This window comes from Salminus brasiliensis, chromosome 11, assembly GCF_030463535.1.
Source record: "Salminus brasiliensis chromosome 11, fSalBra1.hap2, whole genome shotgun sequence".
NCBI classification, from domain to species: domain Eukaryota; kingdom Metazoa; phylum Chordata; class Actinopteri; order Characiformes; family Bryconidae; genus Salminus; species Salminus brasiliensis.
In genome coordinates this window covers 314,744-333,779 of record NC_132888.1, presented here as the reverse complement: position 1 = coordinate 333,779, position 19,036 = coordinate 314,744, and the positions used below count along the sequence as shown (strand labels likewise).

General features: G+C 41.8%; 1 protein-coding gene across 1 annotated transcript; it reads right to left on the bottom strand.

Annotated features, from left to right (window-relative positions):
• Nucleotides 1-1,487: 1,487 nt before the first annotated feature.
• Nucleotides 1,488-18,275, bottom strand: LOC140565648 (sialoadhesin-like). Its single transcript, XM_072691684.1, has 14 exons — nt 17,990-18,275; nt 15,377-15,436; nt 15,009-15,053; nt 10,540-10,890; nt 10,237-10,458; nt 9,816-10,160; nt 9,519-9,719; nt 8,808-9,158; nt 5,454-5,675; nt 5,033-5,377; nt 4,736-4,936; nt 4,166-4,302; nt 3,985-4,062; nt 1,488-3,899 (listed from the first exon to the last, which is right to left on the bottom strand). The coding sequence occupies exons 1-14, from the start codon at nt 18,273-18,275 to the stop codon at nt 3,864-3,866; spliced, it is 2,880 nt and encodes a 959-aa protein (XP_072547785.1). The 3' UTR covers nt 1,488-3,863.
• Between the last annotated feature and the right edge of the window lie 761 nt (nt 18,276-19,036).

Sequence of the window (19,036 nt, the reverse complement as noted above, 5' to 3'; positions counted from 1 at the left end):
TCTGTCTGTCACAGACCTGTAACTTCTTCTTTAAGAGGCTTCTCTGTCCTCCACTCATTACCTGTATTAATGGCACCTGTTTGAACTGGTTAACAGTATAAAAGACACCTGCCCACAACCTCAAACAGTCACACTCCAAACTCCACTATGGAGAAGACCAAAGACCTGTTGAAGGACACCAGAAACAGAACTGTAGACCTGCACCAGGCTGGGAAGACTGAATCTGCAATAGGCAGCAGCTTGGTGTGAAGAAATCTACTGTGGAGCAATAATCAGAAAATGGGAGACCTACAAGACCACTGCTAATCTCCCTCCATCAGGGGCTCCACGCAAGATCTCAGCCCGTGGGGTCAAAATGATCACAAGAACGGTGAGCAGAAATCCCAGAACCACACGGGGGGACCTAGTGAATGACCTGCAGAAAACTGGGACCAACGTTACAAAGGCTACCGTCAGTAACACACTACGCCGCCAGGGACTCAGATCCTGCAGTGCCAGACGTGTTCCCCTGCTTAAGCCAGTACAGATCCGGCCCATCTGAAGTTTGCTAGAGAGCATTTGGATGTTCCGGAAGAGTTTTGGGAGAATGTCTTATGGGCAGATGAAACCAAAGTAGAACTGTTTGGTACAAACACAACTCGCTGTGTTTGGAGGAGAGTGAATGCTGAGTTGCATCCAAAGAACACCACACCAACTGTGAAGCATGGGGGTGGCAACATCATGCTTTGGGGCTGTTTCTCTGCAAAGGGACTAGGACGACTGGTCCGTGTACATGACAGAATGAATGGGGCAGAGTATTGTGAGATTTTGAGTGCAAACCTCCTTCCATCAGCAAGGGCATTGAAGATGAAACGTGGCTGGGTCTTTCAGCATGACAATGATCCCAAGCACACTGCCTTATAGAATCTCACAAATACACACACACAGAATTTCACAAATACACACACACACTCACACGCCACTTAGTCTGCCAGGCTGGTCTGTTCTAGAGCGGTTCTATATGTAATCAGTATGAGGAACACAGTTCTCAAAATGTGCTCAAATGCTTTGGAGATCAAGTGGATCTGCTCGCTTCTGAACCCGACCGGATCTCTGGGATATTTTAAGGTGATTTTATTTAGTAACTGAAGAAGTGCTGTACAAAGGTAGAGCTGTATAGATTACCCAGCTCCCCCTGCCTTTAGCTACAGTCAGTAATATTACATGTTTACTTAAAGACCGTCAGCACAGTCTGCTGCAGGAGAAGCGTCTCAAGATTAAACAGACCAACGATAAAAGACTCCAAAATAACTGGAAAACAGTCTTTATTTCCATAACATCCCTAATCAGACAAATATGAATATATAGAACAAACTGCAAAATACAGAAAAGAAAACAATAAGCTTTTAATCTTTAATATAGATTTAAGTGGTTTTAACTCATATGTGCATATTAATAACAAAACTTCTCACTAAAAGAACAGTGACCACAAAAAACTTGTCTGTCTGCTTTGCATCTGGATCTTCACCTGTGTGTCTCCATTACCCTTTTTATCGATTTTCACTTTGTGGTCTGTTTTCTGAGAACCCTGTTCTCATTAAAAACATCTAATTCCCTTTATCTGTTAGTAGGACAAAAAAGCAATAAATCTGGGATGTCCAGCTATTTCTGAAGGCCAAAGTAAAATGTTTGCAATGGAAAAATAATGGCCGCTTTACTGGACGCCGTCTTGGCTTTACTGGGTGCGCTGGGCGCCGACTTGAGTTCAGAGGGTGCGATGCATGCAGACGACAACGCCAACCACTCTGGACCCGTAAACCCACCCCGACGCTAAATTACCAGACCAGTCTGCCTTCCAGGCCCGGCAGCTAAACCCCCAGCTCTCTGTGACTCGGTGGGGGTAGGGCGACCTGGGAGCTGGTCGAGCCTGATGGCGAGCGTTATAAGCTCATCCAGCTCATGCGACTCACCTCGGCACGCCAACTCCTGCTGCAAACGGGGGGCAAGCCCGTTGCAGAACTGGGCAACCAGCACGGCGTGACTCCACCCACTATGCACAGCTAAGGGGTGGAACTCCAGCGCATAGTGGGCTACCGGCCTGCTGCCCTGCTCCAGCCACAGCAACAGGTCGCCCGGCGTGAGCCCCCCTCGAGCTCCTCCCAGGTGGCAGTGGCCCAATCCAGAGCTTCTCCAGCGAGACAGGATACAAGAAAGGCGACCTTCGCCTGGTCAGTGCTGGTTCCTTGACTACATAAATAAACCGAGCACTGAAACAAGAACCCCTCGCAAAGCTCAGGATCGCCTGAATACGTATCCGGAATGTCCATCGGATACGGACTAGTGAGTTGTCTGGGAGAAACAATTGGCTTCGTGAGCCTCTGGATGTCACCCACTAGTTGGGCGACTAGCTGCCGTTGGTTCGCCTGTTGCTGCCTCAGGCGACCAATGGCCTCAGAAACACTCTGTAGAGAGTGCTGCTGCTGCCCCAGGACTTGTCCTTGGGCGCGAGCAGCTAGATCTCTGGCATCCATCCCCGCTGTTCGGGGGTATTCAGCCGAGAATTCTGTCATGATCCACTGGGTCTGACAAGAACGGGTGAACAAAGAAGAACAGAAACAACAACCGTGACAACCAAGAGGGGCAAAACAAAAGAACACACCTGGGGCTGGCGAGGCACTAGGGCTGTGCTAGCTGCCGGGGCTGAGCCTGAACCGCTATACGGAAACATAAACCACCAGGCTGAGCCTGGGAAAAACTCTCAACTGAGAGGAAAGAGGTGCGCTAGTCAGGCGCGCTGAACTTACACGACTCGTGGGAGTGGGGAGTCAGCCGCCAAACCCAGATGACCAAACCGGTCCGACGGAGTGGAAGCTACCTGCCAGAACGAGCGGACGAGTTGCTCACTACCGGAGCTCCTGAACCTGAACACGCTAAAACCGTGAAGCCTGGCGAGATCGCCGCAGACCTGCAGTAGCCCCCAAACAGACCCTGAGAATAACACTGCCTAGCTAGTTAGCTTGCTATGCTCAACTAGCTACGGCCAGAAGAGTCCTCTAGACACAGACAGACTCACAGACTAGACCGGTGAACACTGAGTACTCAAGGTTAGCTGAGTATCCTGAGTGCATTGGTTACACTAAGAGTAATTCTCGGCCCGCCAGCTGACACTAGCCCTACTTAAATACACCAGCCCACAGGTGATACACATTCACCAAACGATGAACGGGCATGAGACACAGATCACAAAAACACAAAATGGTGACGGTGAATATCAAAATAAGAGTCTGTGTCAACATAAAAGTCCAGAACATAACATAACCATGAAGGGGGAGTTCATGATCGCCTTGTGAGCCACGTCCTGGGACCGCCCCAGGGGCGGGTGCGGCGGCGCGGGCGTGACAGTTTAAAAGACTAATTATATTCATATTTAATAATAAATTTTTAAAACTAGACACATTTGCTTCTGAAATAGTTTAGTTTACAGTTGTAAAATCAGAGTTTCTAAAATGATATGATTGATTGATTGATGATTGATGAATGATTAATATTTTTTATTATATAGTGATTATATAGAAACCTACTTGCTCTGATTGGTCAGTGAGGCTGTGGGGTTCGGGCAACTTTCTGGTGGGAAAAATGAATGTTCTTACTGACCATCTTCGGGCAGACCTGCCCAGTCTTGATAAGCTATGGTACAGTGCAGCTCCACAGCAGTAGCCATTTAAACAGGACATTAACTGCTTGCATTTTATAATGAATGGGATTTTCTTCTACCAGCATGAAGAGCCTGAAGAGGGGAGCATTAGCTGAGATTAACATTAAGCAGAGATTGATGGGGGTGCAGGATCTGTGCTGAGAGACCCTCAGAGATCACAACACAGCATTCAGGGCTTTCTGTTCTTATGAGGGCCGGTTACATTCTGGAACATACAAGAACATTTAAATCACATACAGAACCAAATACACTCTACAGGAGAACCCTTAAAACACACAGAACACACTTACTCTCAGAGTGTCGTAATCAGAGGATGTGTTGATGGGGTTTAGAGGTGTGTATGTGTCATCTACAGGGTTCGGGGTCTTCTAGAGAGAGATGAGGAGAACATCAACTTTAGTCTTTATTCAGCAGCAGCTTCACAGGAACATCTTCATCATGAACAGAGAACGTAGAAATTCCTCTCAGTACCTGAACATCTGCTTTTATCTCTGCTCTTCTCTTCCTCCTGATCACACACCTCCACATCAGTCCTGTCATCAGTATTAGAGCCAGAAAGACGGCCACGCCCACCATGATGAGCTTCATCACTGTGCTGTCCTCTGAACCTTCAGGAGTTTCAGGAATGAATGATGAGCCACATGATCAATTTCACACTGAGATACTTTATTAGATGTGGCCAGAAGTGCTGAACCTATTTATCAGAAACATGGATTTACTTATAAAGGAATCAGAATTTCTCATAAACCCTACAGTTGCTATGGTTTCCCAGGTAGCTGCTAGGGTGTTTGTTTTAGTATCTTAAACAGTTTCAAGAATGTTTCTAGATCAGACTAAACATTCTGGAGTCGATTCAGAAATACTGCAGCAGTCTCTTATTGCAGTGTGGAATCACTAACTATACCTAAACTTCTACTGACGAATAATCCCGAAATACATGGAGTTAAATCTGAAATGGCCAACTCCTCTCATATACTGTTAGATCCAGGATAAAGTAATACTTTCTGAAAGCATGTCAGGACCACACAGAACTGTTACCACCTAGAGCACAGGAATACTGGAGAACATCCTCAGGGCGTGCTGACTCCAGGTAGAGCTTGTTGTATCTGGTGGGTTTGCTGGTCACAGGCTGTCCATTCTTGAACCAGATGTAGGTGGGGTTGTTGGGCAGAGTGCAGGTGGAGCTACAGGTCAGAGTTACTGTCTGTCCTCCTGATGGAGCGCTGGGAATCACCTGAAGATCTGAACATGAAATAAATAGAAAGTGCAGCATTTCCTTTATTCAGACATGAACTGGAAACCCAGTAGAAGATCACTCAGACGTAACTGGACAGATACCTGTAACTCTCAGAGTAACTCCAGGAGTTCCAGAGAAGCTCCCTCCTGCAGGGTTAGTGCTGAATCTATAGCGATATTCTCCAGAGTCACTCTTACTCACATTTCTCACTCTCAGAGTGCAGATTCTCTCTTTATCCCCTACTAACTCCACTCGAGCAGCAAACTGCTCTTCCCCTCTCAGATCCTTCCCCTCCTCTTTAGTCTGAGAGTAAAACCAGGCTGTCTCAGTAACTGCCTGACCACTGGGATATGAGTAAGTGCAGGGAAAGTCCACTGATGAACCCTCCAGAACACAGACTCTTCTGTCTGAGTAGATCACACTCCAGCAATTCTCATCACGGAAACCTGTAGAAGAGAAAGAGCTTCAGCTTCTGATTTGATTGATTCATTAATAATGAGTTATGAACAGGTTATTACTCACACACTGAGCTGGACCAGATTTCAGGATGGCCGCTAACAGAGCAGGAGTAGCTTCCAGTCTCATAGCTGTATAAACTCTTCTGATGTCCATTTGTTGAGTGCCTATATTGGCCATTTTTGTACCAGTAGTAATTATAAGGTGTAGGTGTCAAACTGCAGGAGGTGCTACAGTTCAGGGTCCATTTCTGTTTCTCAGTATCAGAGATCATCTTCATCTGCAGATCTGAGTGGAAATAAAGCTCTAAATATTCCAGCATCACAAAGTTCTTCAAATGAACAGATTGCTGTGGTTGAGCTGTTTGACAATCCAGGCTGCTGACAATCAAGAGCCTGGACCAAACCTGGCTAAACCCACCATCTGAGAGCTGCTTTGAGGAGTCACCCAGGTTTCACCATATTGAGACTGTGTCTGTGCCCCGAATTAAATCTAAACATAAAATATCTAAATCAGCTCGTTTTAATAATTTAATCAGTGTTAAATGCACAGATTAAAACGATAGCAGTCGAAAGCAGTGATCGTAAATGAAATGATATGTGATCAGAAACTAGATGTTTTCTGCCTCACTGAAACCTGGATTAGACCTGATCAATATAGAGCACTAAATGAAGCGCCCCCCGCAGGTTATAAATATACATAGCCCTAGATGATCAGGCAGAAGAGGTAGAGTATGCATAATCTACCAGAATACACAGAATAGATATTATTCAAAAACACTGTAACACCTTCACTTCTTTTGAGGTTCTCTACATTAATATATCAAATCCAGACACTAATAAAAATGCATTTACACTAATTCATATTTATAGGCCTCCAGGACCCTATTCTGATTTTTTTTTTGATATTTAGTGATCCTGGCAGTGTGCAGCAACAAAGTTATAATAGTAGAAGATTTAAATATTCATTTTGAAAAAGCAGACAATCCATAAACAAATGCATCAGTCTTAGATTCTGTCTGTATCTGGTGGCCGAGCCGCTGCCCACAGGCACAAATAAGGACTTCCGGTTTGTTTCTGTTGCATTTGTTTTCACGTGTGTTGATTCATTGTTCATGTGTTTCACCTGGGACTGGGGGTACTTCAGGAGCTTCAACCCCTTGATTCTCTGCTGAGAATGGACTCTGAAATTTCTAGGACGCCCTGAGGTTCCTCACGCGTTACCAGCGTGTTCAGGTCAGCTTTAGTTCTCGACTCACGTTCAGGAGTAGGCGTCCCGTCAACTCTCGTGGCAAGCAAGGCACGCTCGCTTCCTGTCCAGGTTTCCAGGCGATCCACGTTCAAGCAAGGCAACCCATGTTAATGGCAGCACGCTGCTTATTCAGGTTAGGCCGTTTGCCATTTGGTCTAGCGGCTGGTTCCCCAGCTCCCCTCTTTTGTTTATAGAGCACGGCTCTAGCCTCTGTTTATGTTACTGCCCCTTCGCTCAGGCTCTGCCTGTAGGTTTGCATTCAGGTTCCCTTTTGGTTTCCCCCCCTTTGTATCTAGCTCAGCTCCCGACTCCTCCCAGTCCCAGGTTTGTTGTGTTCACCATTTTGTTAGTCCCGTTCAGGTTCTGTTTATAGTTTAACCCCTAGTTGCTGCTCACGTTTTTCATACTCCTTGTGTTTATGCTCATTTAGTTTGAACTTGGATTGTATAGCTGTTAGTAAAGCCTTCTTCACTGTTTACATCTGCGAGCGTCTGACTTTGTCTGGAGCATTACTGTGTAAAGGATATAAAACTCTGGATGTCACATAACTTCCTTCTCCTCAACAGTGACAAAACCCATGTTCTCCTTTTAGGTCCAAAAGACTCTAGAAATAAACTATCAGACTTAATGTTAGACTGATGCTTCCATCATTCCTGGTTTAGCAGCTAAAAATCTTGGCGTCACATTCGACTCAGATTTATCATTTGAGCAGCATATAGCCAATATTAGTAGAACAGCCTTTATGCAGCTCAGGAACATCTCCAAACTAAGAAACTCCTTATCACTACAGGATGCAGAAAAGCTAGTACATGCTTTTATTACCTCAAGGCTAGATTACTGTAATGCACTACTGTCAGGTTGTTCCAGCAGGAACCTCAATAAACTTCAGCTGGTTCAGAACACTGCAGCCAGGGTTCTTACTAAACCTAGAACATCTGACCATATCAGTCCAGTTCTATCAGCACTGCACTGATCCCAGTTCAGTTCAGCACTGATTATAAAATTCTTCTATTAACATATAAAGCTCTACATGGCCTCGCTCCTGAGTACCTGCAGGATCTTATTACATATTACGAACCATCAAGACTACTTAGATCTCAGGGTGCTGCTTCTTACTCGTTCCCAAAATTCAGAAACCCTCAGCAGGGGGAGGAGCCTTTTCTTATAAAGCCCCCAACTCTGGAATAACCTTCCAGATAATGTTCGGGACTCAGACACAGTCTCAGTCTTTAAATCTAGGCTGAAACTCATCTGTTTAGTTTAGCTTTTGGTAATTAATGTTTCTTAGATAAGGGCTGCAGGTCCAGGGGTTCGAGGATACAGGGAATTGTAGTACACTGAGATGCTGGAGCTGTCGTCTCGCTGCTTACACGCGATCACTCAGGTTTGTGGACGGTGGAGCAGATGGACGCTAGTGTTTCAGGGAGCTCCCGTGTCTGTGTTACCTTCTGGCTCTCTCCTTTTAATTAGACTGTTATAGTCAGACCTGCCGGAGTCGTCAGACACACTCTGATACTGATCAACATTCTCTGATCTCTATAAAATCCTCTCAGAACTAACTCTGTCTCTCTACCTTCTCCCAGTAAATGACCCCAGTAAATGGTCCACCCATTCAGCCCGACCTGCTGAAAGACTGACCGCTGAGGTCCCCTCTACCTGCATCAAACCAGCTGCCACCTACCAGTCCGACCAGCAGGCCCCCCTCACCACCCGTGCCAGACCAGCAGCACACCCTCCTACCACTGCTACCTGTCTAATGACCATGTTAAACCTAAATGGACTCGTAACTATCTGCACTATTAATATCACAACTATTACCCATCATTCCTCTCATTACTCTGGCCATCACTGCCATGACTTTAAGTGATACTACACCATGATTATTATATTATGATTATGAATATGTTGCACACCTGAACAGGACAACAGTTTTAGGTGGTTTGGTAACTTTTAACAAGAATTTAGAAATAGTTCTGACCAGAGAAGGATGGGCCGTGTCCCCCTTCTGAGTCAAGAACGTTTCTTCCTCCAGCTCTGAGGTAGATTCTCCTTGCCACTGTGGTCTTTGGCTGCTCACTTGGGGTCTTATGTCTTTTAATGTTGTTGATTTCTTGTCTTTTAATAATTATTAAAGGCGCTATACAAATTTTAAAAAATGTGATGGTTTACCTGAAACAGTCAGAGTGATCGCTGTAGAGCTGGGGTATTTCTCTCCAGTTTCTGTGATGAGCATGAGGTGATATTCCCCTGAGTCTCTCTCCCTCAGCTCTCTTATTGTAAGAGTTGAGGCTGAGCTGGATGTGTTGTAGCTCACCCGTCTTGCGTAGTCTGAGTCTAAAGCTAAATCCTCTGGATCTTCTTCATTCCTCCATTTAGCTTTCTGTTTGGGGCTGAACCAGAAGCTTTGCTGAGGTTTGATGGTGATGTTTGAGTAAGAGCACTTCAGGTCTACTGCTGATTCCTGCAGAGCACAGATAGTCTGAAGACTGCAGGTCACTCTCACACTCTGACCCAGAGACCCTGAAAATGAAACAGTGTGAACCAGGAGTTTCCAGGAATCCCACCAATCATAATATCCCCAGCTTTACTGAACGGAACTGATTCTAATTATAAGCAGATTGTTTCTCCGGTGGTCAGAAAAAACCCTTAATAACCTCAGCTGTTTTTTCACTATTCTGCATGTGAACCTGCTTTGGCAATTTACAAAGGGGATCGCTCCCACTGATCTATTGGTTTGGGATACTCATTGGTCATTGGTCAATTAATCCCAAAATACATGGAGTTAAATCTGAAATGGCCAACTCCTCTCATATACTGTTAGATCCAGGATAAAGTAATACTTTCTGAAAGCATGTCAGGACCACACAGAACTGTTACCACCTAGAGCACAGGAATACTGGAGAACATCCTCAGGGCGTGCTGACTCCAGGTAGAGCTTGTTGTATCTGGTGGGTTTGCTGGTCACAGGCTGTCCATTCTTGAACCAGATGTAGGTGGGGTTGTTGGGCAGAGTGCAGGTGGAGCTACAGGTCAGAGTTACTGTCTGTCCTCCTGATGGAGCGCTGGGAATCACCTGAAGATCTGAACATGAAATAAATAGAAAGTGCAGCATTTCCTTTATTCAGACATGAACTGGAAACCCAGTAGAAGATCACTCAGACGTAACTGGACAGATACCTGTAACTCTCAGAGTAACTCCAGGAGTTCCAGAGAAGCTCCCTCCTGCAGGGTTAGTGCTGAATCTATAGCGATATTCTCCAGAGTCACTCTTACTCACATTTCTCACTCTCAGAGTGCAGATTCTCTCTTTATCCCCTATTAACTCCGCTCGAGCAGCAAACTGCTCTTCCCCTCTCAGATCCTTCCCCTCCTCTTTAGTCTGAGAGTAAAACCAGGCTGTCTCAGTAACTGTCTGACCACTAGGATATGAGTAAGTGCAGGGAAAGTCCACTGATGAACCCTCCAGAACACAGACTCTTCTGTCTGAGTAGATCACACTCCAGCAGTTCTCATCACGGAAACCTGTAGAAGAGAAAGAGCTTCAGCTTCTGATTTGATTGATTCATTAATAATGAGTTATGAACAGGTTATTACTCACACACTGAGCTGGACCAGATTTCAGGATGGCCGCTAACAGAGCAGGAGTAGCTTCCAGTCTCATAGCTGTATAAACTCTTCTGATGTCCATTTGTTGAGTGCCTATATTGGCCATTTTTGTACCAGTAGTAATTATAAGGTGTAGGTGTCAAACTGCAGGAGGTGCTACAGTTCAGGGTCCATTTCTGTTTCTCAGTATCAGAGATCATCTTTATCTGCAGATCTGAGTGGAAATAAAGCTCTAAATATTCCAGCATCACAAAGTTCTTCAAATGAACAGATTGCTGTGGTTGAGCTGGTTTACCTGAAACAGTCAGAGTGATCGCTGTAGAGCTGGGGTATTTCTCTCCGGTTTCTGTGATGAGCATGAGGTGATATTCCCCTGAGTCTCTCTCCCTCAGCTCTCTTATTGTAAGAGTTGAGGCTGAGCTGGATGTGTTGTAGCTCACCCGTCCTGCGTAGTCTGAGTCCAAAGCTAAATCCTCTGGATCTTCTTCATTCCTCCATTTAATTTTCTGTTTGGGGCTGAACCAGAAGCTTTGCTGAGGTTTGATGGTGATGTTTGAGAAGGAGCACTTCAGGTCTACTGCTGATTCCTGCAGAGCACAGATAGTCTGAAGACTGCAGGTCACTCTCACACTCTGACCCAGAGACCCTGAAAATGGAACCACAGAGTTTCCAGGAATCCCACCAATCATAATATCCCCAGCTTTACTGAATGGAACTGATTCTAATTATAAGCAGATTGTTTCTCCGGTGGTCAGAAAAACCCCTTAATAACCTCAGCTGTTTTTTTCACTATTCTGCATGTGAACCTGCTTTGGCAATTTAGAAAGAAAACTACACCAGTTAGAAAAGTACACCAGTTAGAGTATATCAGTTAGAATATATCAGTAAGACTATATCAGTTAGAGTTTATCAGTAAGAGTATATCAGTAAGAGTATATCAGTAAGAGTATATCAGTTAGAGTTTATCAGTAAGAGTATATCAGTAAGACTATATCAGTAAGAGTATATCAGTTAGAGTTTATCAGTTAGAGTATATCAGTTAGAATATATCAGTAAGAGTATATCAGTTAGAGTGTATCAGTAAGAGTATATCAGTAAGAGTATATCAGTTAGAGTGTATCAGTAAACGTATATCAGTTAGAGTTTATCAGTTAGAGTATATCAGTAAAAGTATATCAGTTAGAGTATATCAGTTAGAGTTTATCAGTTAGAGTTTATCAGTAAGAGTATATCAGTTAGAGTATATCAGTAAAAGTATATCAGTAAGAGTATATCAGTTAGAGTTTATCAGTTAGAGTTTATCAGTAAGAGTATATCAGTTAGAGTAAATCAGTAAACGTATATCAGTTAGAGTTTATCAGTTAGAGTATATCAGTAAGAGTATATCAGTTAGAGTATATCAGTTAGAGTATATCAGTTAGAGTATATCAGTAAACGTATATCAGTTAGAGTTTATCAGTTAGAGTATATCAGTAAGAGTATATCAGTAAGAGTATATCAGTTAGAGTATATCAGTTGGAGTATATCAGTAAGAGTATATCAGTTAGAGTATATCAGTAAACGTATATCAGTAAGAGTATATCAGTTAGAGTATATCAGTTAGAGTTTATCAGTTAGAGTATATCAGTTAGAGTATATCAGTAAACGTATATCAGTAAAAGTATATCAGTTAGAGTATATCAGTAAACGTATATCAGTAAGAGTATATCAGTAAGAGTATATCAGTAAACGTATATCAGTAAGAGTATATCAGTTAGAGTTTATCAGTAAGAGTATATCAGTTAGAGTATATCAGTAAACGTATATCAGTTAGAGTTTATCAGTTAGAGTATATCAGTAAACGTATATCAGTTAGAGTATATCAGTTAGAGTATATCAGTAAGAGTATATCAGTTAGAGTTTATCAGTTAGAGTTTATCAGTTAGAGTATATCAGTTAGAGTTTATCAGTTAGAGTTTATCAGTTAGAGTATATCAGTAAACGTATATCAGTAAGAGTATATCAGTTAGAGTATATCAGTAAACGTATATCAGTAAGAGTATATCAGTTAGAGTATATCAGTTAGAGTATATCAGGTAGAGTATATCAGTAAGAGTATATCAGTTAGAGTATATCAGTTAGAGTATATCAGTTAGAGTTTATCAGTTAGAGTTTGTCAGTAAGAGTATATCAGTTAGAGTTTATCAGTTAGAGTTTATCAGTTAGAGTATATCAGTAAGAGTATATCAGTAAACGTATATCAGTTAGAGTATATCAGTTAGAGTATATCAGTAAGAGTATATCAGTTAGAGTTTATCAGTTAGAGTATATCAGTAAACGTATATCAGTTAGAGTATATCAGTTAGAGTATATCAGTAAGAGTATATCAGTTAGAGTTTATCAGTTAGAGTATATCAGTAAGAGTATATCAGTAAGAGTTTATCAGTTAGAGTATATCAGTAAGAGTTTATCAGTTAGAGTTTATCAGTAATAGTTTATCAGTAAGAGTATATCAGTAAGAGTATATCAGTTAGAGTATATCAGTAAGAGTTTATCAGTAAGAGTATATCAGTAAGAGTTTATCAGTAAGAGTATATCAGTAAGAGTATATCAGTTAGAGTATATCAGTAAACGTATATCAGTTAGAGTTCATCAGTAAGAGTATATCAGTAAGAGTTTATCAGTAAGAGTTTATCAGTAAGAGTATATCAGTAGAGTATATCAGTAAGAGTATATCAGTTAGAGTATATCAGTAAACGTATATCAGTTAGAGTTTATCAGTAAACGTATATCAGTTAGAGTTTATCAGTAAGAGTATATCAGTAAGAGTATATCAGTAAGAGTATATCAGTAAGAGTTTATCAGTTAGAGTTTATCAGTAAGAGTTTATCAGTAAGAGTATATCAGTAGAGTATATCAGTAAGAGTATATCAGTTAGAGTTTATCAGTAAGAGTATATCAGTTAGAGTATATCAGTAAACGTATATCAGTTAGAGTTTATCAGTAAGAGTATATCAGTAAGAGTATATCAGTAAGAGTTTATCAGTTAGAGTTTATCAGTAAGAGTTTATCAGTAAGAGTATATCAGTAGAGTATATCAGTAAACGTATATCAGTTAGAGTTTATCAGTTAGAGTATATCAGTAAGAGTATATCAGTAAGAGTTTATCAGTTAGAGTTCATCAGTAAGAGTTTATCAGTAAGAGTATATCAGTAGAGTATATCAGTAAGAGTATATCAGTTAGAGTTTATCAGTAAGAGTATATCAGTTAGAGTATATCAGTAAACGTATATCAGTTAGAGTTTATCAGTAAGAGTATATCAGTAAGAGTATATCAGTAAGAGTATATCAGTTAGAGTTTATCAGTTAGAGTTCATCAGTAAGAGTATATCAGTTAGAGTATATCAGTAAGAGTTTATCAGTTAGAGTTCATCAGTAAGAGTATATCAGTAAGAGTATATCAGTAAGAGTTTATCAGTAAGAGTATATCAGTAGAGTATATCAGTTAGAGTTTATCAGTAAGAGTATATCAGTTAGAGTATATCAGTAAACGTATATCAGTTAGAGTTTATCAGTAAGAGTTTATCAGTTAGAGTATATCAGTAAGAGTATATCAGTAAGAGTATATCAGTTAGAGTTTATCAGTTAGAGTATATCAGTAAGAGTATATCAGTTAGAGTTTATCAGTAAGAGTATATCAGTAAACGTATATCAGTTAGAGTTTATCAGTAAGAGTTTATCAGTTAGAGTATATCAGTAAGAGTATATCAGTAAGAGTATATCAGTTAGAGTTTATCAGTTAGAGTATATCAGTAAGAGTATATCAGTTAGAGTTTATCAGTTAGAGTATATCAGTAAACGTATATCAGTTAGAGTTTATCAGTAAGAGTTTATCAGTTAGAGTATATCAGTAAGAGTATATCAGTAAGAGTATATCAGTTAGAGTTTATCAGTTAGAGTATATCAGTAAGAGTATATCAGTAAGAGTATATCAGTTAGAGTTTATCAGTTAGAGTATATCAGTTAGAGTTTATCAGTTAGAGTATATCAGTAAACGTATATCAGTTAGAGTTTATCAGTAAGAGTTTATCAGTTAGAGTATATCAGTAAGAGTATATCAGTAAGAGTATATCAGTTAGAGTTTATCAGTTAGAGTATATCAGTAAGAGTTTATCAGTTAGAGTATATCAGTAAGAGTATATCAGTAAGAGTATATCAGTAAGAGTATATCAGTTAGAGTTTATCAGTAAGAGTATATCAGTAAACGTATATCAGTAAGAGTATATCAGTTAGAGTTTATCAGTTAGAGTATATCAGTAAACGTATATCAGTTAGAGTATATCAGTAAGAGTATATCAGTAAGAGTATATCAGTTAGAGTGTATCAGTAAACGTATATCAGTTAGAGTATATCAGTTAGAGTATATCAGTAAACGTATATCAGTTAGAGTATATCAGTTAGAGTATATCAGTAAGAGTTTATCAGTTAGAGTTTATCAGTAAGAGTATATCAGTAAGAGTATATCAGTAAGAGTATATCAGTAAGAGTATATCAGTTAGAGTTTATCAGTTAGAGTTTATCAGTTAGAGTATATCAGTAAGTTTATCAGTTAGAGTATATCAGTTAGAGTTTATCAGTAAACATATATCAGTTAGAGTTTATCAGTAAGAGTTTATCAGTAAGAGTATATCAGTTAGAGTATATCAGTAAGAGTTTATCATCTGATTTGACAGTGAAAAAACCTACAATAACCCCATCTTCTCTTCAAAGGGGGCGGAGACTTACTGGAAGACTGGAGCTGCTCTCGACTTCTGCCCCTGCTATAAACGGCTAGCGTGATTGAGGGTATCACACATGATGTCTACTCCTGCTGTTAGGAGATTATTTTTTTAGTGTTTACTAAAAGCTGCAAGTGAAAGTTGAGTCATACTGTCACGCATAAATCCATATCACCATACGCACCTGTATCTCCCACTGCCTCTGAGCATTTCTGATATTGCTTTATCTGATTTAGTCCATTTATTAACGAGTAATAGCTCAGCTGTGAACAATACCTTGATCATATTTCTGCTACTAAACTGAATACTGTTGAATTCAGAACTATTGGGAGCACACAAGCTGTAGGTGCATTAGGGTAGGCAGAATAGTCCTACCTGGAATATTCAGCAGAATGATCACTGATAGGATTCCAAATTTGGAGCCCATGCTTCCACCTGAGATCAACAGAAAAATACACAGCTTTAAAGGAGAGGAGATTGCAGACATATGAGCAGCCCTGTAATCAAATCTTTAATCAAATCCTGATACACATTATATGTCCACACCCCTTCTAATAAATGTGTTCAGCTACTTTACATTGCACATATTGCTTACACACATTAGTGTTTTGCTAATAGAATAGGACTCTCTGGAGCAGATCAACATCATGACCCTATTGGCTCCATGCTGCCTAATGCCAGGCGTGGGCTAGAGGGGTATAAAGCCCCCCAGCATTGAGCAGTGGAGCAGTGGAATTGTGTAAATTGGGGATAAGGTGAGGTGATCCTCACAGTAATGCTACCTCAAAATCTAGTAGAAAGTCTTCTTCTCTGGAAAGTAGACAGTTACTCCAACAGAAGCAGGAGAAACTCAAGGATTATACGCTTGATTATAGAAAAAACAATGATTGAGCAGGTGTCCCAATACTTTTGTCCATATAATGTATGTAAAATAAAAAAGTTAAATTAAGCCAGAGGACTTGCATATATATGTTTCTAACATATGAAGCCAAAACTGACTTTCAGGATGAGATTCAATAAAATATTGAACAGGTTTAGTAGAATAGTTTGGATGAAGCAGTAGTTCATTACAGATTTACAGTCTTCACCACACAGCTGGCTGAGGTACTTGGTAAGACTAAGCGACCTAGACTAAGCCTAATACAGAGGTACAAGACTGCTAGGTGGGAATGTTTTCTAAATGTGTTGATCCTACAGACAGCTGACTGTTTCACCACTGATGTAATGTTGTGTTTAAAAAGCAGAATGAACTTACAGCATGTTCCTTAGATCAGAGCCGGGTCAGAAGTGAATGGATCCAAAATCATGATATTGAAAGGTTTGCATTTGAGCGTATTTTGAGAACTGTGTCTCTCACAGATCCCAGAACTGATTACATACAGAAAAGTTCTAGTAAAGAGACGACTATACTTACACGCCAACTGCCTGGATGAGGGTGCGGTATGTGTAAGTGTGTGTCTGTGTGAGTGTGTGTGTGATTGTCTGTGAGAGTGTGTGTGTATTTTTGGGTCTTGTATAAATGTGTGCTGCAGTCTAACTTCTGTCTTTTTCTGCTCAGAGTTGAAGTGAAACTGTTTGCCCCCCAGATCTGAGATCTGCAGTTTTTATCAGTGATGGAGGAGCAGCTGTGATCAGAGTTCACCTCTAAATGAAACATAAGTAAGATCATAAATACGTCTCCTGAGACATCAAACATACATAAATATGGCATTTTCAAAATATATTAGACACAGTTAATGTAGTCTATATGTATAGTGTTCATAAACACCTTCCGGGACCAGGGCCTTGCTGGCCTTGAGTGGGCTTGAAGGGCTTAAGTGGTCTAATGATCCAAGGATAGGTCAAGATCTGAGCACTTCTGGTGGGGTCCCGCGTGGTGAACAGGCATGGGGTGAAGATCTTGACAAACATGATCCAAAACACCCTTCTGGAATATAATACAGGGAACTGACTATTCCGCCTGATTGAAGGATTACCACGATTACCTACTCCAAGAGCCAAGCCTGGGAGAAGTGTCCACTGGTGAGCTCTGGGTGGCCAGGCAGCCCATGTACCCCAGTTGGGCTTAGCTCAAACAAGTAATGTGGGAAGACCATAAGAGCCCACTACCCAGGTCCAGAGTAAGGGTAGAGTAGAGCAAAGGGCAAGGGCAGAGGCTTTTCAACTCTTAGGTAAGTAGAGGTGCTAAGCTTTCAACTGATCAACTGACTGGTAGTGAGATGGATCAGGTGGTGGGGAAAACTACATCCCATCCCATCTCTCACATGTCCTGGAGAACGTTGTGGTCACGGAGTCTCCAGTTCCCTCTGGATCGTTCTCACCTCCTCTCTGTCTCCAGCTCTGAAGGCCCTCTTCTTGTTGTTAAGGAGAGCTTTGATGTATTTTGTTAATGTAGTCTGTGCTGACCAGTCTATAGCCTCAAAGCCGTCCAGCAGTGCCTTGTAAGTCTCCTCAGACCATCTTCTCACTGTCCATGTGGTCACGGGCTGACTCTTTACCAGTGGCACAGACCCGGGGCTAAGGTTCACCAAGTTGTGGTCTGACCTACCCAGAGGAGGGAGGGGGGGCAGCTGTATGCGTCCTTAACATGAGTGAAGTTTGGTTGTACCTTGGCCACAGTGACATGGTCACCTGATATGGCGGTGAAGGCACTCAGGTGTTAAGTTTGGAGACGCACTAAGGTTGAATGAATGACATTACATGCACAGGGGGGGTTGGCGTAAACAGCCATGATAATAACATGGGAGAACTCCCGCAGTAAATACTATGGCCTGAGTCCAAACAGCTCAATGCTCGAGGAACACGTACGTTGATGTTAAAGTGACCAGAGTTACACCAGCGGTTATTAATGAGCACGGAGAGCCCTCCTCCCCTGCGCTTTCCACTCTCAGTGCAGCTCAGCCCAAATGATCTGAAAGCCATCGATGGAAACAATGTCACCCGGAATGTCCTGGTGTAGCCTTGTCTCCGAAAAGCACATTAAACTACACTCCCGGTCCTCCTTCTGACTCCTGACTAACGCCGCTGGCTCGTCCATCTTATTCGCCAGTGATCTCACGTTGCCCATGCTGAGAGAGGGGAGACGGGGCCTGTATCCCCTTTTCTCCATAAGCCTCCATCGCCTCGCCCTCGCTGTCCCAGTGCGCCGTGTTGTTCCTCCTCTGTATCCCCTGTGCGTCCGTCTCCAAAGGTCTTCAGGGACGTTAGTTGTCCTGGTCTCCATGCCGTCCAGCTTCAGCACGATCAGCTGATCCAGAATAAACAAAGCGGCCATGTTGCTGCACAGCGGCGGACCAGGAAAGTGAAGCACTCCAAAACTCTCTGCTAGCATATTTAGAGTGAACAGCTTCAGTAAATGTAAATAAATAAAGTATTAAATAGATAAATAAGCATGCTCGTGCATGCACACAATGATAGATGATAGATTTTAAATCAAAGGATCTACAAGCTTCTAAAAATAGATTACTTAAATTAGATAATGAGAAACGCAGTAGTCGGCTTCTTTTACTAGCTCTGCTGCTAAGGGCCGGGAGTGTAATGCAGTTGGTGTAAGGCTGCACTTTCTCCTGGATGCTTCCTCGTAGATGTATGTGATGAACCGGAAATGCATATCATCTCAGCACATCATTTATGAACGCTTAAAAGAACGGGGGCATTTAGGAGCCCAAACAGCATTATTGTGTACTCATAGTGCCCTCTAGTGTTCACCGGTTGTAGGCACTAAAAATGTCATGGCGAGTAAAAACACATGCTCCACAGAGCTGATCTAAGGCAACAGGGATTAATGGAATACTTATGATCTGATCCACAGCAATAAAACACAGGGTCTAAGACCACCATCTCTCTTTACATAGTAATACCCAGTTGATACAAGAGAAGCAGACAGGTGTACACACACACACACAAACACACACACACGTATACATACCTTCTTCCAGGCAGTCTGTACTGTAAGTACAATTGTTTGCATGGCTGTACTTGGATGGATTATAGATGACCTGTAGATGCTCACCGGACATTTGGTTAACATCCAAC